The 19,925-nt window shown below is 38.9% G+C and overlaps 1 protein-coding gene across 3 annotated transcripts in view; it reads right to left on the bottom strand.

Moving 5' to 3' along the window:
* The window catches only part of SMG1 (SMG1 nonsense mediated mRNA decay associated PI3K related kinase), a 104,259-nt gene that overhangs the window by 49,126 nt on the left and 35,208 nt on the right, over positions 1–19,925 (bottom strand). For all 3 annotated transcript variants that reach the window (XM_021086549.2, XM_021086547.2, XM_021086548.2), the window contains 17 exons: positions 18,983–19,108; positions 18,510–18,582; positions 17,069–17,166; positions 15,338–15,511; positions 11,964–12,188; positions 10,258–10,359; positions 9,340–9,609; positions 7,457–7,587; positions 7,134–7,295; positions 5,920–6,038; positions 4,780–4,867; positions 4,589–4,690; positions 3,985–4,125; positions 3,208–3,407; positions 2,473–2,669; positions 2,141–2,302; positions 1,408–1,562 (listed from right to left, as the gene is read on the bottom strand). In XM_021086549.2, coding sequence (XP_020942208.1) covers positions 1,408–1,562; positions 2,141–2,302; positions 2,473–2,669; positions 3,208–3,407; positions 3,985–4,125; positions 4,589–4,690; positions 4,780–4,867; positions 5,920–6,038; positions 7,134–7,295; positions 7,457–7,587; positions 9,340–9,609; positions 10,258–10,359; positions 11,964–12,188; positions 15,338–15,511; positions 17,069–17,166; positions 18,510–18,582; positions 18,983–19,108 — 2,525 coding nt within the window. The remainder of the gene's footprint in view (positions 1–1,407; positions 1,563–2,140; positions 2,303–2,472; positions 2,670–3,207; positions 3,408–3,984; positions 4,126–4,588; positions 4,691–4,779; positions 4,868–5,919; positions 6,039–7,133; positions 7,296–7,456; positions 7,588–9,339; positions 9,610–10,257; positions 10,360–11,963; positions 12,189–15,337; positions 15,512–17,068; positions 17,167–18,509; positions 18,583–18,982; positions 19,109–19,925) is intronic.

Below are 19,925 nucleotides of genomic sequence, written 5' to 3'. Positions count from 1 at the left end.
TCTTGGTGTATAATAAAATCTCACAGATCAATAACCAAAAATACTCTGAAAAATGAAAAGTCACAGAGACATATATAATCTATGTTTTTAAATATCAAAAATGGTCAATAACATATAAGGAAAGCTCTACTATTATTAATAAAGAAATGTAAATTAAAACAAACATTTTCACCAATATGATAACAGGGTTCTTGCTTCTCAGTGGCCTTCTGTGTACAAAGGTGAAGGGAAGGCATTGATTTACTGTTAGGAATACAAATCAGAACCATCTTCTTCTGTAGTAAAAATTAGCAATAGTATGTATCACAGTGTCATGGTCTACAGCCTTTCTTCTAGTAAATCAACTTGTAGGAATGCATTCGAAGAAAACAATCACAGCCATAAACAAAGGATGAAGTGCCATGGTTCTTAAAGATTAGTAAAAACATCAGAATAACCTTACTGGGGAGTTCCTATTGTGGCTTAGAGGTAACGAATCCAACTAGTATACACGAGGATGTAGGTTCCATCCGCAGCTCTGCTCAATGGGTTAAGGATCCAGTGTTGCCAAGAGCTGTGGTGTAGGTCACAGATGTGGCTCAGATCCCATGTGGCTGGGACTGCGGTGTAGGCCAGAAGCTGTAGGTCTGATCTAAAACCTAGCCTAGGAACGTCCATGTGCCACGGGTTCGACTCTAAAAAGCCAAAAAAAAAAAAAAAAAAAAAAAAAAAAGCCCTCATTGTAAAATATTTAACATGGCAAAATATTTTTTAAAATACTGCTGAGTAGGAGTTCCTGTTATGGCACACTGGGAACAAATTTGACTGGTATCCATGAGGATGAGGGTTTGATCCCTGGCCTTGCTCAGTGGGTTAAGGATCTGGTGTTGCCATGAGCTGTGGTGAGGTCACAGATAAGGCTTGGATCCAGAGTTGCTGTGGCTGTGACGTAGGCTGACAACTGTAGCTCCAATTTGACCTCTAGCCTGGGAACTTCCATATGCAGGTGTGGCCCTAAAAAGCAAAATAATAATAATAATAATAATTTCAGAAAAAAAATAAAAAACTGCTGAATAGAGAAAGCAAAACCATGTGACCAATGGAAACACTGCTATTTCTGTGAAAAGAGGGTAGAAAACTATACATAAAAGAAAAAAGAAGGCATATACACCAAAACCAAAAGTTACCGCTCATGAATGGAATTATAAGCCATTCTTTGCTTTTCCCTACATTTTCCAGATTTGGTTAAACTTACATAATTTATACACAGACCATCATGGCACATGCTCATTTACTTCACTTAAGATGCCTCCTACACTTCAATTACTGAAATTGAACAAAGCTGTTTTAATGTTTAATTACAATGCCAGTACTGCAAAAAAAATTTTAACATAAAGAAATCTTATCATTCATTTCCTTCCAACTTACCTCCCTTCAGCCTGTTGGGCCACTGAATTAATCCAGAGAAGATTTTTTCCAACGATGGAAGATGACCAGACAGCAATTCCTTGTATAGCTTCTGGACAATGAAGTTCACACAGTGCTTCTACCACCATCATGATAGTTACTTCCAATTCATTCCCCTGAAAAGTGTTATTCAGAAAAATCAATCACAGGAGTTCCTGTTGTGGCTCAGCAGTAACGACCCCAACTAGTATCCATGAGGACTCGTGTTTGAACCCTGGCCCTTCTCAGTGGGTTCAGGATCCAGCATTGCTGCAAGCTGCAGCATAGTTCGCAGATACAGCTAGGATCTGGTGAGTCTGTGGCATAGGCTGGCAGCTGATTCAACTCCTAGCCTGGGAACTTCTATATGCTGAAGATGCAGCCCTAAAAAAAGAAAAAAAATTTAAAAATTTTTTTTTTTTTTGCTTTTTAGGGCCACACGCATGGCACATGGAGGTTCCCAGGCTAGGGATCTAGTTGGAGCTACAGCTGCCAGCCTACACCACAGACACAGCAACATCAGATCAGATCTGAGCTTGAAACCTACACCACAGCTCATGGCAATGCAGGATCCTTAACCCACTGAGCAAGGCCAGGGATTGAACCCAAAACCTCGTGGTTCCTACTCAGATTGTTAACCACTGAGCCACGATGAGAACTCCGCCCTGATTTTTCTAATTAACAGATTTAATTAACTCCACATAGACCATTTTACCTGAGATGGATTTGTCTTCATTTCCGTAAGCAAATCAAAGCCATGTCTCACTGTCACAGCAGGCTGGCCGGCTAACAATCCAACCCTCATGATGGAGAGTCGGATTCGGGTCAGCCAGTCTTGACAAGTCTGGCGGTTGGTATAGAAAAAAGTCCTAATGACCTTTAGAATAAAGAGAAAGAAAGAGCTCAGGACTGGGTCAAATTATAGGCATAAATGTCTCAAATACACATAAAACACAGACACAAGTCCAGTGTGATTTCAGCTCTGCACGTACTGCCAGGTTTGAGCATGAAACTGCTGCAAAGCAACCTGTAGTTACTGAAACCAACCTTGGGAGGTGATGTCAACGCATTGGCACATCCCTCATATGCATTATACATTAACTTCTCCAGGTTTTCCAGATACTGCAGAAGAAGCACAAGTCTAAGCTGGTTGCTACTGTGGCCTTCATCATTGTCTGCAGTTGTCCACTGACTAACATCCTGATCAGGGTTTAAGGTGTGAGCTGCAAGACTTCTGATGATACCTAAAACCAAAGACAACATTCTGAATTTAAAAGGAATCTTCAAAGATCCTAGAAGTTCTTGGAAATAATTTCACAAATTCACATTTATCAAGTATCCTCTATACATCCATCATTTAAAAACAAAACACCTAACATGAAAGATCTCTTCATTTTTAGAGGAAAAAAAAATTTTTCTCTACATAAATCCTTGAAGTTTGTGACGAAAAACAGATAAACACAATGCTGCCAACACAACTATTCAATGAAAGCTTTTGCTTCTTATTTTTTGGCCACACCCACAGCATGCAGAAGTTCCCAGACCAGGGATCGAACCTGAGTCACAGCAGTGACAACACCAGATCCTTAACCCACTAAGCCACCAGCAAACTCCAATGGAAGTTCACACTGGAGTTCATATCACATATCTAGAACATTAATAAAGCACTAAAGAAAAAAAATCATGTACTCTCAAATTTTTGTTTCAATAAAGTAAGAAATTCTTACCTAAGCTTCAAAGTATTTACATACCAAAGTTTGAAAAAAGCACAGAGTCAATTACCTTCAATTGTCTGGAAGGTATCCTGAGCTCTGCCCAGTGGAGTTCTCAACTTAGAAAGGACAGTGAACTGTGCTGCTTCCCAAATAGCCCACTGCCAAAGGACAGCATCTGTCTTTAGAAGATTGCGGGGAATTGTTGATTGGTCACGTTTATCCAGTCTCTGGCAGCTGTAGAACAATCTTTCTAACCAATTGTCCTTCCTGGGAAAAGCAGTTTCATATTTAACAGACAATGACAATTTATGACAACGACGTAATTATGTTAAAAAAAAATTGCAAGGAAAATGGGAGCAGGAGAACCACAATTTTCCCAACTTGAAAAATGCCAAAACACATACAACTGGGAAGCACATTATATCCCCACCTCTCACTTTGAGGAGGACTTCTCCATTTGAAACAGGATAGCACAGGTGTGGATGGATTATCAGAGTAAAAGGCTCATGGCAATTTGGCTATCAACATAAAATAGTTGCTGCAACTAAACATCCCCAGAATGTGTATGCCCTCAGGCCCCTCCCAACGCACTGATGACTAAGTCAGATAAGTGAACTGTCAACCACATTTCACCATCAATTTCAAAGCCCATTTTTATTTCTGCAGATGCTATCTTCAAAGCAATTCTTTCTACTACTGAGAACTAAAATTACCCATTTGAGAAGACTGTTACTTCTATGCTGCCATCCCTGACATATTTTCTCCTCATCAATGGGCACAGGGTCAAGATATTCAAGTATATTTAAATTACTTTTCTAAGATGAAAGTCAAAGAAATGTCTTACCCCGTTCTATGAGAGTTCCCATACAAAATAAAACTAATAACATCAGAGAAATCTTGTGGGTGGAATGTATTACTTGGTGCTTTACTCATGTGACTTCTTAATGCTAAAGAAATTTCTTGAATTTCTGTGTGATTGTTATTGCTGTAGACAGAAAACAAAGTCAGTGTTACGTGAAATGCTTTAAAGGGTTAGTTCATACTGTAAATGAATTATTTCCTTGCTAACTAAATTTGAAAGTAAAAAATGAAGAAAATTAAACAGATATAGAGATATTACTACAGCTTTGAAATTTTAGGTTCTTAAAGCACCAAAATTAACCCAATCAAAAACTATACAAGAATATAGTTTAGTTTTTCAAATTGTAACTACTGAGAAATACATTTTGGCCCTATATGCATTATTCTGTACTAATGATCATGAGCTTATAAGTGAATAAACATTATAAATTTTTGTTATTTCCTTCTAGACCTGTGTAATTTGATCCTTTGACATTTTGTCAATGAGAAGTGCCATACAAGATGTGACATCAATTCACTGAAAGGCAGCTTGTCTTATCCTAAACTAAATATAGCGGGATGTCTTTGCACTGACACAATTCTTATACCTCAAGACAACATCTAAAGGAATTGACTTCAATAGCTTTCCAAATGCCTGGCGAATACGAGTTCCACTATGGACTAGTTGAACACGGCAAACATCAACACACCTACAAAAAAATTAAATAGATAAGACAAGTGCGGCAACATGTCTAATTTATTAGGGCCAGGGTCAAAAGACTGGATCATTAATCCATACCTCTGTAAAAGATCATCCGGTAAAGACGAGGACAAAGCATGTAGACTGCTGCAGGCTTGCAGACAGATATTCACATCTTCAACAAGAGCTGTTAAAAATTTAAAGATACTTTCAGCTTGCCAAAAAAAGTTATATGCTATTATGTCATAATTTTCTGAATACATTCATTTCAACAATGAGTGCCTACTATACATGAGGGGCTGCTCCCAGCTGGAATCTGCGCTGGCAGTAACATACGGAAAAAGGATACAGTCAACAAAATCCACTTAGGGTGACTAGTTTTCACCTGAAACTTTCTCTGAAGGAAATTTCTTTCTTTCTTCTTCTTCTTCTTATTTTTTTGGCTTTTTAGGGCCATACCCATGGCCTAAGGAAGTTCCCAGGCTAGGGATCAAATAAGAGCTACAGCTGCCGGCCTACACCAGAGCCACAGCAGCTGGGGTCTAAGCCGTGACTGCGACCTACACCACAGCTCATGCCAACGTTGGATCCCCAACCCACTGAGTGAGGCTGGTGATCAAACCCGTATCCTCACAGATACTAGTTGGATTCGTTTCTGACCAACCACAACGGGAATTCTCACTCTAAAAGCAATATATATATATATATATATATATTTTTTTTTTTTTTTTTTTTTTTGGTCTTTTTGCTTTTTCTAGGGCCACTCCCACAGCATATGGAGGTTCCCAGGCTAGAGGTCAAATCAGAGCTGTAGCCACCAGCCTACACCACAGCCACAGCAACTCAGTATCCGAGCCACGTCTGTGACCTAAACCACATCTCACGGCAACGCCGGATCCTTAACCCACTGAGCGAGGCCAGAGATCAAACCCGCAACCCCATGGTTCCTAGTCGCATTCGTTAACCACTGAGCCATGACAGGAACTCCTCTAAAAGCAATTTTAAAAGTAGATGGAATGTATAAATATTCAGGTAAGCTTAAAAATGTAACAATCACCTAGAACAACTTAATTTTCACAAATTAAGCAAACAAAAACAAAAACAGACTATGCATTTGTCATTAAAATGGAGATTACACATTTCCAGTCATGAAGAACACACAAGTGACTATCTTTCTCCCGTTACCAAAGATCGGTTTTAAGCACTGATTAACAAAATTAAAGAACCACAGAAACTTACTGTTGGCTAAAAGGCCTTTGGAAAACTTATGGAAAGATGGCAGAGAGAATAAAGGTGCGTATGTTTCAGACTTCTTCATTAAAACAGCCACTTCCAAAGCCCAGGTCATTAACAGTTTCCTGAAACACAAAATATACAGTTAATTTTACATTAAAAAAAACAAAAACAAAAAACAGAAAACAACCTGAAAAACCTATTTTTTTTTTTTTTTTTGGCTGCACTATCAGTATGTAGAGGTTCCTGGGCCAGGGATCAAACCCATGCCACAGCAAGGACCCAATCCTCTGCAGTGACAACACCAGACCCTTAACCCACTACGCCATAAAAGAACTCTCAAAAAAATCTATTCTTTTTACATCAGTTTTCTTTTATTTTTTAAAAATACCTAAGGTACAAGAAAGAAATACTAGGAGTTCCTGTCATGGTTCAGTGGAAATGAATCTGACTAGCTTTCATGAGGATGAGGGTTCGATCTCTAGTCTCGTTCAATGGGTTAAGGATCCAGCGTTGCTATGAGCTGTAGTGTAGGTCGCAGATGGGGCTCAGATCCTGCGTTGCTGTGGCTGTGGTGTAGGCCAGCAGCTGCAGCTCTGATTGGACCCCTAGCCTGGGAACCTTCATATGCTGTGAGTACAGCCTAAAAAAACAAAAAACAAAAGAAAAGCAAATAATAAAACTATGCAAATTTCTTTGTCAAAACTGTCTTTTAAGAAACACCACCACCACCAAACGAGCATAAATTGCAGCAAAAGATATTTTAAAATCTCCATAGGTACATTCTTCTGTAAAATGTTGCAGAATGGGGAAGTTTCATACAATTCTTTCAGGAAAGAAGTTCTAGGTTAAATAATAAAACAAAACTGTAAAGTGCTTCAAAATGAAGAAGCCACTCTATTCCACCTTGATAGTTTTCATTTCTTTTTTTCAAATTATGAAGCCAAATTAACAAAAGAAAGAAATAATTGTCTTTTTTTTTTTTTCGGTCTTTTTTTAGGGCTACACCCGCGGCACATGGAGGTTCCCAGGCTAGGGGGTCTAATCAGAGCTACAGCTGCCAGCCTATACCAGAGCCACTGCAACACCAGATCCTTAATCCGCTGGGCAAGGCCAGGGATCAAACCCGCAACCTCATCGTTCCTAGTCAGATTTGTTTCCACTGCACCACGACGGGAACTCCAAGAAAGAAATAATTAATATTATAAAATGTTAGTTACCTTGTGTCCTGGTTAAGATTATCCTTCTTTAGTAATATTCCCAAGAGATTTAATATAATTGAGAAATGTTTTTTGGTGGCTGTGGTTACAGTACTAATCACGGCTCCATCAAACAAAGATGGGGACGAAGAACTCAGACTACTAGATATAAAGTGGTCATGCCTAGAAGACAAAATTTGGGTCATCTTTTCATCTCTCTTTAAAAGAAAAACAAAGAGTGATTTCAAACTTAAATCGACACTTATTTTTCAAAATGTATACTCAAAAGGACCCATCTAGCCCTTAAAATTTTTTTTCGTAAGAAGTATTTGTAAATATATTACCTAGTACAATGTGAATACAACGTGTAGAGCACTGCATACTGAATGGCAGGGAAGTGAACGGCCAGGTCACCATGCACAATCATCAGATTCTTACTCAGGAGTGCAAAGACGGTTGGAGACAGCGCCCACATCTGATGACGTATAAAAGAAAGTAAATGTTGGGCTATGCCACGACATACACAAGCATTCAAAAAATATACCCTTCAAAACATGCCTACATATTTTTAAAAATTAAAACGACAGATTTAAATTTGGAAACAATCTAGTACATTAACCCTAGGGTGGGCAAACATTTGTTGCGACGATAAGAGAGTAATAAGTAGCTTAGGCTGCAGTTCCTGTCATGGCTCAGCAATAACAAAACTGACTAGGATCCATGAGGATGTGGGTTCAACCCCTGGCCTTGCTCAGTGGGTTAAGGACCTGCGTAGCTGTGGCTGTGGTGCAGGGTGGCAACTACAGCTCCAATTCGACCCCTAGCCTGCGAACCTCGATATGCTGCAAGCAAGGCCCTAAAAAGCAAGTAAATAAATAAATAAATATCTCAGCCTTTGCAGGTTACATGACACCTCTGCTACAATGTCCAACTCCTCAACTCTACACAAAAAACAGGAATGAAAATAGCTATGTTCTTCCAATAAAAATTCTTCACAAAAACAGGTGACACTGGTGATGGGCCAATCCTGTGAATATACTAAAAATCATTGGATTATATACTTTAAATGGGTATTATATAGTATGTGAATTATATTTCAATGAAGTCTTTTTTTTCTTTTTCTTTTTAGGGCGGCACCCGTGGCATATGGAAGTTTGCAGGCTAGGAGTCTAACCGGAGCTGCAGTTGCTGGCCTACACCACAGCCACAGCAAAGCCAGATCCAAGCCACATCTCCAACCTCACAGCAACACTGGATCCTGAACCCACTGAGTGGGGAGCCAGGGACTGAACCCACATCCTCATGGATGCTAGCCAGGTTCACTACCACTGAGCCACAACAAAAACTCCAATAAAGTTTTTTGTTTGTTTTTAATAAAGAAAAAAAAAGTTCTCTAGTGGCTCAGTGGCTAAGGATATGGCATTGTCATTGCTGTGGCTCAGGTTCAATCCCTGGCCCAGGAACTTCCCCATGCTGTGGGCATGGCTGAAAACATTTTTTTTTTTTTTTTTTTTTTTTTTTTGTTAATTTTAAAAAAGGGGAAAAAAAAACCCAAGCAACCAGGCAGTGGGCCATCTGGTCCATGGACTGTCTAGTCTAAACAAAGCCCTTATACATTTCAACGCAGCAGATCATTTTCCCTCAATGTTCCACATACTACAAACGGCAGGTTGCCCTGCCCAATAAGAAAAGGGGACAGCCTGCCACTCTAAGCCTTCCCCATCCTCTCCTTTCTTCCTACTGCTAAGACACTCCTTTCCCCTGCCTGCCCTATCTCAAACCCGTCCCGTTTCCACAGTGCAGGATGTGAACTTCCTCAAATGTAAACACAATGTGAATTCCTCAACAATCAGATTTCAGAATGCAGAGAAAGGAAAAGTCTACTGCAGCCTTCCAACCTAAGACATCGCTGGCAGTGAGGGAGAGAGCAGCTACGCAGGGACCCGAGGCAATGTGATCTACAAATACAGAGAGTATGCAAGCATAAGCATCAAATGCTGACTTTTCCCTCCCTTCTCTCCCAGAAAACATTTCCCCTTAACTATATCCCATTACTTTTCATTTTAAGTAATGTTTTTCAATCCTGCAGGTCTCATAGAAGGGAAAAACATACTAACCACAGCAAAAATTATAAATCAAAAAAGCACTTTTTAAAGGAGTGAAATGTAAACATGCAATAAGAAGCCTAAATGTGAAGAAAACAAAGCAACTGTAAGTAAATACTAACCCCAATTAGTGAATTTTTAGCATTCCCAATTGTAGTCAGAGCACTGAGGTCAAATATAACTACAAATTTTGCATTGTCTACGTTGAATAAATGATTCTTAAAAGCCTCATGTTTTATTTCAGAACAGGCATCGGGAAGTTGTAGACTATGTAGCAGGTTGTTTAGGGCACAAGTCATTTCTCCCAAAATTAATTTATAGGCAGTCTCCAAAACAGGAATATTCTTCAGGCTGAGCACTGCTTGATAAACAGCATGGGCTACAGCAACAACCTTAAAAAACAAAATTCAGGAAAGTGATATTTAAATGGAAAGTATATTACTATATGCACAATAGTGAGGATGCAAATGAGTTTAAGACAGATAAATTCACTGTCCAAAACACCAAAGATCTTAATTTTTTAAAAAGCAACTTAGAGAAGCTACATATATCAGTGAGCTTTTAAAAAACTACAAAGCTTTATTACAAATAAAAAGGGCCCTCTAAACTAAAAATGATAACGTGAGACTTCTTAAAAGGCCCCCTCCTTTAAAAAAACCAGTATTAGAACACGTAACAGCAGTTTATTAAGACAGGTTTCCCACATCTACTTGGAAAGTCTGTAGTGGCTTTGACTGGGAGTTGGATAAGAAGCTACTGAGGAAGTTTTATTTGCTACATACACAGTATTTCTGCATTCATAAAAGTCAAACAAGTATTTTTGTAAAAACAAATGATGAAAATCCAAAAAAACTATCTGCACATCGTTCATCAAGGTATACAATATGACAATCAACAAGTATTAAGTGAATCATTATAATTTCTATATTCTAAATCAACTACTTACCATTTCAACTTCATTTGTGTAGCATACTACGCAGCATGAATCAAACTCCTCAATGACTTAAGTTCTTAAAAGTCTGAATAATGGTATCACTTACCTCTTTTTCTTTATGATAACGCAAAAATAGTAGTTTAGATGATGGTATAAATAGTTTTTCTACAAATGATGAAGGCAATTTTGTATTTATCTGTTCAACAATCTAAAAGAATAAAATAAAACAAGCTATCAATTCACAAAAGAACATGGATGAACCTTAAATGCATATTGCTAAGTGAAAAAAACCAATGTGAAAAGGCTACGTACTGTATAATTCTAACTATATGACATTCTGAAAAAGGCAAAACATGAGCTCCCGATGGGGCTCAGTGGATAAGAATCTGACTACTATAAATCAATCCCTGGCCTTGCACAGTGAGATAAGAATCTTGGGTTGCTGTGAGCTGTGGTGTAGGTCACAGACGCAGCTCAGATCTGGTGTTGCTGAGGCTGTGGTGAAGGCCAGCGGCTACAGCTCCTATTCGACCCCTAGCCTGGGAACCTCCACATGCGGTAGGTGTGGCCCTAAAAAAGACAAAAAAAAAATTTTTTTAAGTAAAAAAGACAAAACAATGCAGATGGTAAAAAATCAGTGGGTGCCAGCCATTAGAGGGGTGAGAAGAGGTAGAACATAAGAGATTTTTAGGGCAGTGAAACCCTTCCATAAAATATTGTAATGGTGAATACATGGCATTATACACTTGCCAAAACCCACAGAATGTACAATACAAGGTAAACCCTAGAGTACTATGGACTTGAGTTAATAATACTGTGTTGGAGTTCCTGCTGTGGCACAACAGGATTGGCAGCATCTCAGGGCACTGGGACGCAGACTGGATCCCCGGCCCAGCACAGTGGTTTAAGGATTTGAGTTCCTGAAGCTGGGGCATAGGTCGCAACTGTGGATTGGATCTGATCCCTGGCCTGGGAACTCCATATGCTACAGGGTGGCCAAAAAAGAAAAAGTCAATTTGTCTCATCAGTTGTAATGAATGTACCACACTAAAGCAAGATATTAATAATAATAGAGGATACTACTGGGGGTGAGAGATTATATGGTAACTCTTTTTTTCCTGTAAACCAAAAAAACTGCTCTGAAAAATATCTATTAGAGAAAAAAAATAATACATATAAACTATATTTTCAGGTCTTAACATTACAACATTAAAATGTTTAGATACCAAAATAGGATACAAGTATTTACACGTTTTTTGTCTTTTTAGGGCTGCACCTGTGGCATATGGAAGTTCCCAGGCTAGGCATTGAATGGGAGCTGCAGCTGCAGGCCTACGCCACAGCCACAGCAATGCCAGATTCGAGCCATAATTGCAACCTACACCACAGCTCATGGCAAGGCAGGATCCTTAACCCACTGAGTGGGGCCAGGGATCAAACCCGAATCCTCATGGGTACTAGTCGGGTTCATTACAGCTGATTCACCACAGAACTCCTGTATTTACACTTAAACATGGCTATTTTTTACATTGGCAAAGGGAAGTCTAACAATGGCAGCAATGTTCAGCATTATGATTTGACCTCTAGCCTGGGAACTTCCATATGCTGCGGGTGTGGCCCTAAAAAGAGTTGGGGGGGGGGGGAGCCACACTGAAATGAGCTACCAAACACTAAAAGTAAATAGATACTACAGCAAAAGCAAACTAGATTATATAAATAAGACTAATTAAGGCAAAAAAAGAAAAATCAAACCCAAACAATTTAAGGGCCTGAATAAACACATTAAAATGCAACAAAAAAGAATTCACATACCAATGTGAGTAAATTCAAGACTGAGATGATATAATCTGTACCACAAGTCTGGCAATTCTCCAGCTGATCTAATCCATATGTAATGACCATGTCACAATGTATAGTCATGCTAGGATCCAAGCTGCCGAGCAAAACACCAACACACTCATTAGCAGCTGTCAACACAGCCTCAGAAAAAAACACCTGGTTTGCAGCCGTCACACATCTCATTACTCTGTACAGAACCTGTAAATAGGGAAAACAAGCAGCCTTTTAAAAAAACTCATATTCCTCCACAGAGCAAGAAAATATTTTCTATTTAATGCAGTTTCAACTGAAAATTAACTGTCTGCCTTGCCAACAGTCTCTTAATATTCTAGTTCTCAGTGGCTGAATAATAAGGGTATCTTTGGTACAATACATAAGAAAGATCTTGCCTAAAGAATTCTAAAGTACTACTGTGACAGGCAATGAAATCTGTCATCCTCTCTTTCCCTTACACCCAATTCTTCTTCCCCCACCAAAGTCACTAAAAGGCTGAAGTTCAAAATCTTTTATAATAGTCATGAAATATACCAGAAACATATTAACGTATTAACAGCATGGGAATAACCTGCCATGAGAATAACTTTCCATAATCCATTAAGTGGACTTTTAATCAATTTTTTTAAACTAAATATCGGGACAGCTTATGAAAGTTCACATATTGATGGTTTCTTTGTAAAGATAAATATTACCATTCATAACATATAATACCTATTTAAAGCTTATAAAAATCATATCATTTCCAACCAAAACCCACTAAACTATAGTAGTCAACATTAATTTTCTAATAAAAATAAGAGGAAAGAACAAGTTGATATCAAAGAATATTTACCAAAATTTCCTGTAACATTCAACTACTACATATAGGTTTTTGGTATATTTTTAAAACCTATATATAGGTTTAAAGGACCTAAAAGACAGTTTTTGGCAAAACCTAAAAGACCTTTATAAAAAGTGCATTTATGGAGTTCCTGTCGTGGCACAGGGGAACGAATGTGACTAGGAACCATGAGGTTGTGGGTTCGATCCTTGACCTCACTCAGTGGGTTAAGGACCCAGTGTTGCCATGAGCTGTGGCTGTAGCTACAGCTCCAACTGGACTCCTGGCCTGGGAATCTCCATATGCCACGGGTGTGGCCATAGAAAAGACAAAAAGACAAAAAAAAAAAAAAAAAAGGATACATTCTTGTCTTTTTGTTTTACATCCAGGTTAAGTGCTTTTATTTCAACACTGATGAAGTCATCAATCACCTTTTAGACAGTAACAATAAGATACTTTAAATCACTCTGATCAGTTTTAGGAGTTCCTGTCGTGGCGCAGTGGTTAACGAATCCGACTGGGAACCATGAGGTTGCGGGTTCGATCCCTGCCCTTGCTCAGTGGGTTAAGGATCTGGCGTTGCCGTGAGCTGTGGTGCGGGTAGCAGACGAGGCTTGGATCCTGCGTTGCTGCGGCTCTGGCGTAGGCCGGTGGCTACAGCTCCAATTCGACCCCTAACCTGGGAACCTCCATATGCTGTGGGAGCAGCCCAAGAAAAGGCAAAAAGACAAAAAAAAAAAAAAAATCACTTTGATCAGTTTTAAAACATCAACATGCTGGTTTTAAAAAATTATCTTCAGGATCTGACATTTCTTGTCAAATACACAATTAACTTACCAAGAGATAATTAATGCCCTATTTTATCTAGCAATATGTTCAACAGAAGTGCATGATCATCAAAGGTAAAATTTTACACTAACAATAAAATTTTAATCATTCAGGTTAAATCTTTAAAGAATTTAATCACGCAGGTTTCTCCCTTCTAATTCAAGCAGAGTATAATCACAGGGGTTCAATTCTCATGTCTGTTACACTGAACCACTCACTGGACTGTAATCCAGTGCAGCTCATGTCCAGGGCTGCTGCCATGCTGCAATCTAGCTACCTCTTATTAATTGGTCTCCCACTACTACAGATGTTCTATATATCTGAAGTCCTTATACCTTTATATCCTTTGATGACAGGCTGTCAAGTTATTTCATCTTGACATGCTTAGAGAAAATTCCTTTCCTTTTTTTTTTTTTTTTTGGGCTGCACTTGCAGACGTTCCCCAGCCAGGAACTGAAACTGCGCCACACCAGCGACCTGAGCCATTGCAGTGACAACCCAATGACCTGCTGCATCACAAGGGAACGCCTAAGAAAAGTACTTTTCGAGGCTTTCTCTATAAATGAAATAGACTATTCACTTATAAACCAAAAGGAGAAAAATTAAAAGGAAACACAATTTTAAAGCAAAACTTATTATTAAAAAACTAAAGCCTAAGACTTTAGCATTATGTGTTAAAAATAAGAATGAATGCACCTACAAAAAAATCTCCTAAAAGAGGAATTCCTGCTAAGGTAAAACAGGATTGGTGCATCTCTGAAACACTGGGATGCAGGTTTGATCACCAGCCAGGCACAGTGGGTTAAGGATGCAGCATTGCCACAGCTGTGGTGTTATGTCGGCTCAGATCAGATCCCTGGCTTGAGAACTCCGTATGCTGCAGGGTGACAAAAAAAAAAAAAAGGAAGGAAGGGAGGGAAGAAGGAAGAAAACAAGGAAGTTCCCATCACGGCTCAGTGGTAACGAACCCAACTAGGATCCATGAGGATGAGGGTTCGATCCCTGGCCTCGATCAGTGGGTTAAGGATCTGGCATTGCTGTGAGCTATGGTGTAGGTTGCACACGTGGCTCAGATCCTGGGTTGCTGTGGCTGTGGTGTAGGCTGGCAGTGCAGCTCCAATTCGACCCCTAGCCTGGGAACTTCCATATGCCTCCATATAAAGCAAAAAAAGGAGTTCCTGTCATGGCTCAGTGGTTAATGAATCCAACTAGGAACCATGAGGTTTCGGTCGATCCCTGGCCTTGCTCAGTGGGTTAAGGATTCAGTGTTGCCGTGAGCTGCGGTAGAGGTTGCAGACTCGGCTTGGATTCAGTGTTGCTGTGGCTCTGGTGTAGGTCGGTAGTTACAGCTCCGATTCGACCCCTAGCCTGAGAAACTCCATATGCCGCAGGTGCAGCCCAAGAAATGGCAAAAAGACCAAAAATAAAAGAAAAAGAAAAAAAAAAGAAAACAATAATCTCCTAAAAGAAGTTCACGGACATTTAAAATTTCACAGTATACTTTTCTTCATGGGGGGGGGGGGGGGCTGAACGGGAGTGGGATATAGAATTCCCTACTTTTCTGGTTATTTAAGAAAATAAGCAGACACATACACATATGCTAAACAAACGAAGGGTTAAAAACACAGTTCACTAGGTAAAGAGAAGCATTTAAAATAAAAAGTCATTTTTGTTGACTGATACTAAAGACTACTAAACTTACATCTGTTACATATGCCTCTGTAATTGGAGGACCCCGAATTGGGCTGAAACGTTCCCCAATGCTTCTCACCACAGTACTGAATACCCGGAGGAGAGCTGCCAGCTTTGGTAAGGACACTGACGGAGGAGGAACGTCTTCATCCACTGACTCCCCGGAGGCCACATGGCTGAGGTCCTAGATGTGAATTTACAGCATTCTTAAGTAGGAAAATTGTTTACAAAACAAACAAAAAGGAACTCCCAATTTTTAAATCAATTCGCTTTATAATAGAATTTTACAAATGAAGAGGCCTATGAGAAAAGGAAAAGGGGATATAAATAAAAAGTGGGTTTTACTTCTCTAATTATTTAAATAAGCCAATTTTAACCTCAACAGTTAAGGAAATAACCTCTTATACCAACTCAGATAGGTACTGAGAAGAAAATAAATTCTACTATGTAAACTATAGTTATATTATACATGTATAAATAGAGCCAGGGAATTTTTGCCATTCCTGAATTGGGCTTTGCTAAAATCTCCTTCCAGGTATTTTGTAAGCCTCTGAATTCAACAATTAGTTAAGCCAATATTATGCACATGAAGATCAAGGGGGATTGGGGTGGGGGGATTTTAAGATCTTATAAGGCCTACAGATTTATAATCTAGTCGAGAAAATTAGATATACTCAAAGGAAAATATAAGCAAAACATGGCGTAGCATCAAACAATCAAAGAGAATTAGATCTCTGCAAACTTGAATGAGTGGCTTATGAAAAGCAGGTGGGCTAGGAATCAAGCCATTCTAGGTGTTTTGCATAAGCAAAAGAATATGTGTCAGCAAACTATTTCCTCATTTTTCTCTGAAAGGAAGCAAACAGACTGGTACCGTTGGAAATAGTGACTTGTTTGCTGGAAAAAAGCAAAAGTATAAAGAAAAGATAAAGCTGGAGTTCTGGTCATGGCACATCGGAAACAAATCCGACTAGGAACCATGAAGCTGCGGGTTCAATCCTTGGCCTGGCTCAGTGGGTTAAGGATCCGGCATTGCTATGAGCTGTGGTGTAAGTCGCAGATGTGGCTCGGATCCTGTGCTGCTGTGGCTCTGGTGTAGGCCAGCAGCTGTAGCTCCAATTGGACTCCTAGCCTGGGGACCTCCATATGCCATGGGTGTGACCCTAAAATGTAAAAAAAAAAAAAAAAAAAGATAAAGCTAAATCTTTATGGAAGCCTAGACCACCAAAGAAGTATTAAGCTAATTACTTAGTGTAGGTAACACTAAGAGATTCAGACATGGCCGTGATGATGGCCAAGAAATCCAAGCAGCAACAACAGAGACTCCAGTCACACTCTTGAAGCTGCTATACTCAAAAGGTGGCTGAAGCCAAGCCTGTCCTCTGAAGCATGATCTAAGATCGCCAATAGAAGTAAGAAGAGAGACTGCAGGGGCTTTTATATGACATCAATTCACCTTCTTTATAACCAAAAAAAAAAACAAAAAAAAGAGTGAACCACAACTGAAGAAAATATCTTCAGAAAACTATCAGCTACCAAGATTATTTTCAAGCATTGGGAAATGAGGCCTGCAATTTTTCCCTCTCTCCGGTAATTCAGATATAACTTAAAAACATCTTCAAAAAAATTAAATATTGCAATGCTCTTGTAATTTTTGCTTAAATGTCAAATGATCTGAATTATTTTTATTTTTGCCTTTTTCTTAACTAAAATCCTAAGAAATTACTTAAAAAGTACTCACCTCAGCATATGCCTCCATGTCCTCTAGAAACTGACCAAGAAGAGTGGTAGAAAATGCAAGATCAGCTACCCAGAATGGCTCCAAACTCTGCAACCACCCTAGGAATCGGATAAGAAATTTTAAAGGGTAGGAAAAATTTTTATTTTATTTTTTTAGGCAAGAAATAGATTTATTAGTATAGGATGCTTGTGAGAAATGCAAGCGGGCAGGCACAGAAGCTCTCTCTCTCTCTCTCTTTTTTTTTTTTTGGCAAGAAATAGATTTATTAAGATAGGATGCTTGTGAGAGAGGAAAAAATTTTAAAGTCCAAGTTTAAAAAAATATGTAAGAGACTTACTTCTATAAAGGTATCTAAGTTTTCAAATTGCCTACTCTTTTTTTTTTTTTTTTTGGTCTTTTTAGGGCTGCACCAGCAGCATATGCAGGTTCCCAGGCTAGGGGTCAAATCAGAGCCGTAGGTGCTGGCCTACACCACAGCCACAGCAACTTGGGATCCAAGCTGCATCTACAACCTACATCACAGCTCACAGCAACGCAGATCCTTAACCCACTGAGCAAGGCCAGGGATGAAACGTGCATCCTCATGGATGCTAGACAGATTCGTTTCCACTGAGCCATGATGGGAACTCCATGTTGCCTACTCTTGAAACATGCCCTACACATCAGAAAATATTATAACTATAAACTGTCAAATATACTGATAAACCCACTACCTCTCAACACCACAGAAATGAAAATTCTCCAGAAATTAAAATACAATTTCACATCCTTATTTTTCTTTTTTTGTAGATTTAACAGCATACTGTCACTACTAACATGGCTTAGACTAAAATGCCCCAATCCACAACTACCATGGCTTTCGCCTCTGGCCACCAAAAGTATACATTCATCTCCTTGGGAGAAATGGCACCACTTACCAGTGGAAGTGAGAGAACTATTCTCACCCGTATATCTTAATTTCAAAAGTTTACTGCATCAAATAAGCTACAAGAAACTATAGCACCTGGAATAAGCTGAAATTTCCAAGTCATACAAGTGAGTCATGAACTGGTAAAAAAATTTTTTCTTTATCGTTTATGACAATCCTCCAAATTAATCCATTTGTTTGTTTTGAAATCACTAGAAAAATAATAAATCACAAATATCCAGAATCTTTCATCCTACACTTCAGAGTATTGCCATTATCTCTTCCTAGGAGTGCACACAAGAAACGACTGGAGATAAAATCCTTACTCACAGGTGCAACATTACAAACTATACTCACTCTCCCTTTTTGCTTTGAAAAGATAAATTTAGCTAACAAGTAATATTCACCAAAATATATCTCTGAAGGAATTCTTTTTCTTTCAATATCAAAGAAGCAGTATTAACAGCTGGTCTTTGTGAGACCAGCACCCCTTACCACAATATTTAAATGACTGACATGTGCTGAACAACTCACCAGACACCTGCTGTGTGAGGGAAGGCTTCTGAGTATGATCTATATGCCATCCGACTAATATATCAACTGTATCCTGGATGGAGACAAAGAGGAGATTAGTCATTTTAAGGCTTTACTACTGTTCCATCTGTGGACCATTTCACAGTTAAGAGATCCTAGAAAGAGCATCTTACAGCCTACCTACCTGACAGTATAAAAACTTAAGGGGGGGGGGGCAAGAGAATAATGGAACTTCATTTAAGACACTGATGAAACGCTATCTCTTTCTTTAACTATTTTAAGAGATTAGTTTAAGTACAGGTGGTACTTTTTTTTAAAATGAAAACTGTATTATTGCATCATTCAATCCTGGACCTTAAAACTGATTATATTCAAAGCAGCAGAAGCTTTTGTTTTCTAACTCCCCAGGTCCTCATATATGCAACCAATCTCTCTAACCCCATCATCTGAAAAGAGAGGGTTGGGGAACTCACCCTAAAATTAGTGCTGAAAATATGAGGGTAACATCGAGCTACCAAAAGAATGCACTTAACACATTTGCAAAGTAATTCTGGTGTATCCACATTTTCAAGAATGGACTGCAGGCTGGTCATTACAAGCTAAAAAAACAAAAGTTACAAACCGTGAACATTCAATCAAAACGAGAGAAATGAATACATTAGGTTTATTATTTACTAGGAACTATATATATAACTGATTATGAATCAAAGAAAATAAATCCTATAGTTTTAGTTAGGATCTCCCTAATGGCCTAGTAGGTTAAGGATCTAGCATCGTCACTGCTGTGGTTTGGGTCACTGCTGTGGCCACTGCTGGAAACATGGGTGCAACAGAAAAAAAGAAAACATTTCAAACCACTAAGATATTAGGCTGAAAATAAACACTGTTTTTCCCTTCTTTAATGTCTGTTAACATTATTCCTAAGTGCCCTCTTCAATACCATGGCTGTGATTAAAATGTCAAGTACAAAAACTAAAATGTGCTTGGGAAACTTGTCTTTAAAGTACCAGGATATTGGGAGTTCCTGACGTGGCTTAGTGGTAACAAGCCTGACTAGGATCCAAGAGGGTACGGGTTCAATCCCTGGCCTTGCTCAGTGGGTTAAAGACCTGGCGTTGCCATGAGCTGTGGTGTAGGTTACAGATGCAGCTAGGGTCTGGTGCTGCTGTGGCTGTGGTGTAGGCCAGCAGCTCTAGATACAATTAGACCCCTAGCCTGGGAACTTCCATATGCCTCAAGTGAAACCTTAAAAAAAAAGCAAAAAAAAAAAAAAAAAAAAAAATACCAGGATATTTTCCAATTCAAAATACAGAGCAAATGTTGTACAATCTATAGTTTAAGATATTAGTACTTACTTCAAATTGGAATGATTTAAAGATTAGAATGACCCCAACACATGAATGACACAGAGGCTCA

This window comes from Sus scrofa, chromosome 3 (assembly GCF_054392235.1).
Source record: "Sus scrofa isolate SSC_HxYL_T2T_F1_AM1 chromosome 3, Sscrofa_HxYL_maternal_Yorkshire_Landrace_v2.0, whole genome shotgun sequence".
Lineage (NCBI taxonomy): Eukaryota > Metazoa > Chordata > Mammalia > Artiodactyla > Suidae > Sus > Sus scrofa.
This window is presented reverse-complemented; position numbering and strand designations above follow the sequence as displayed.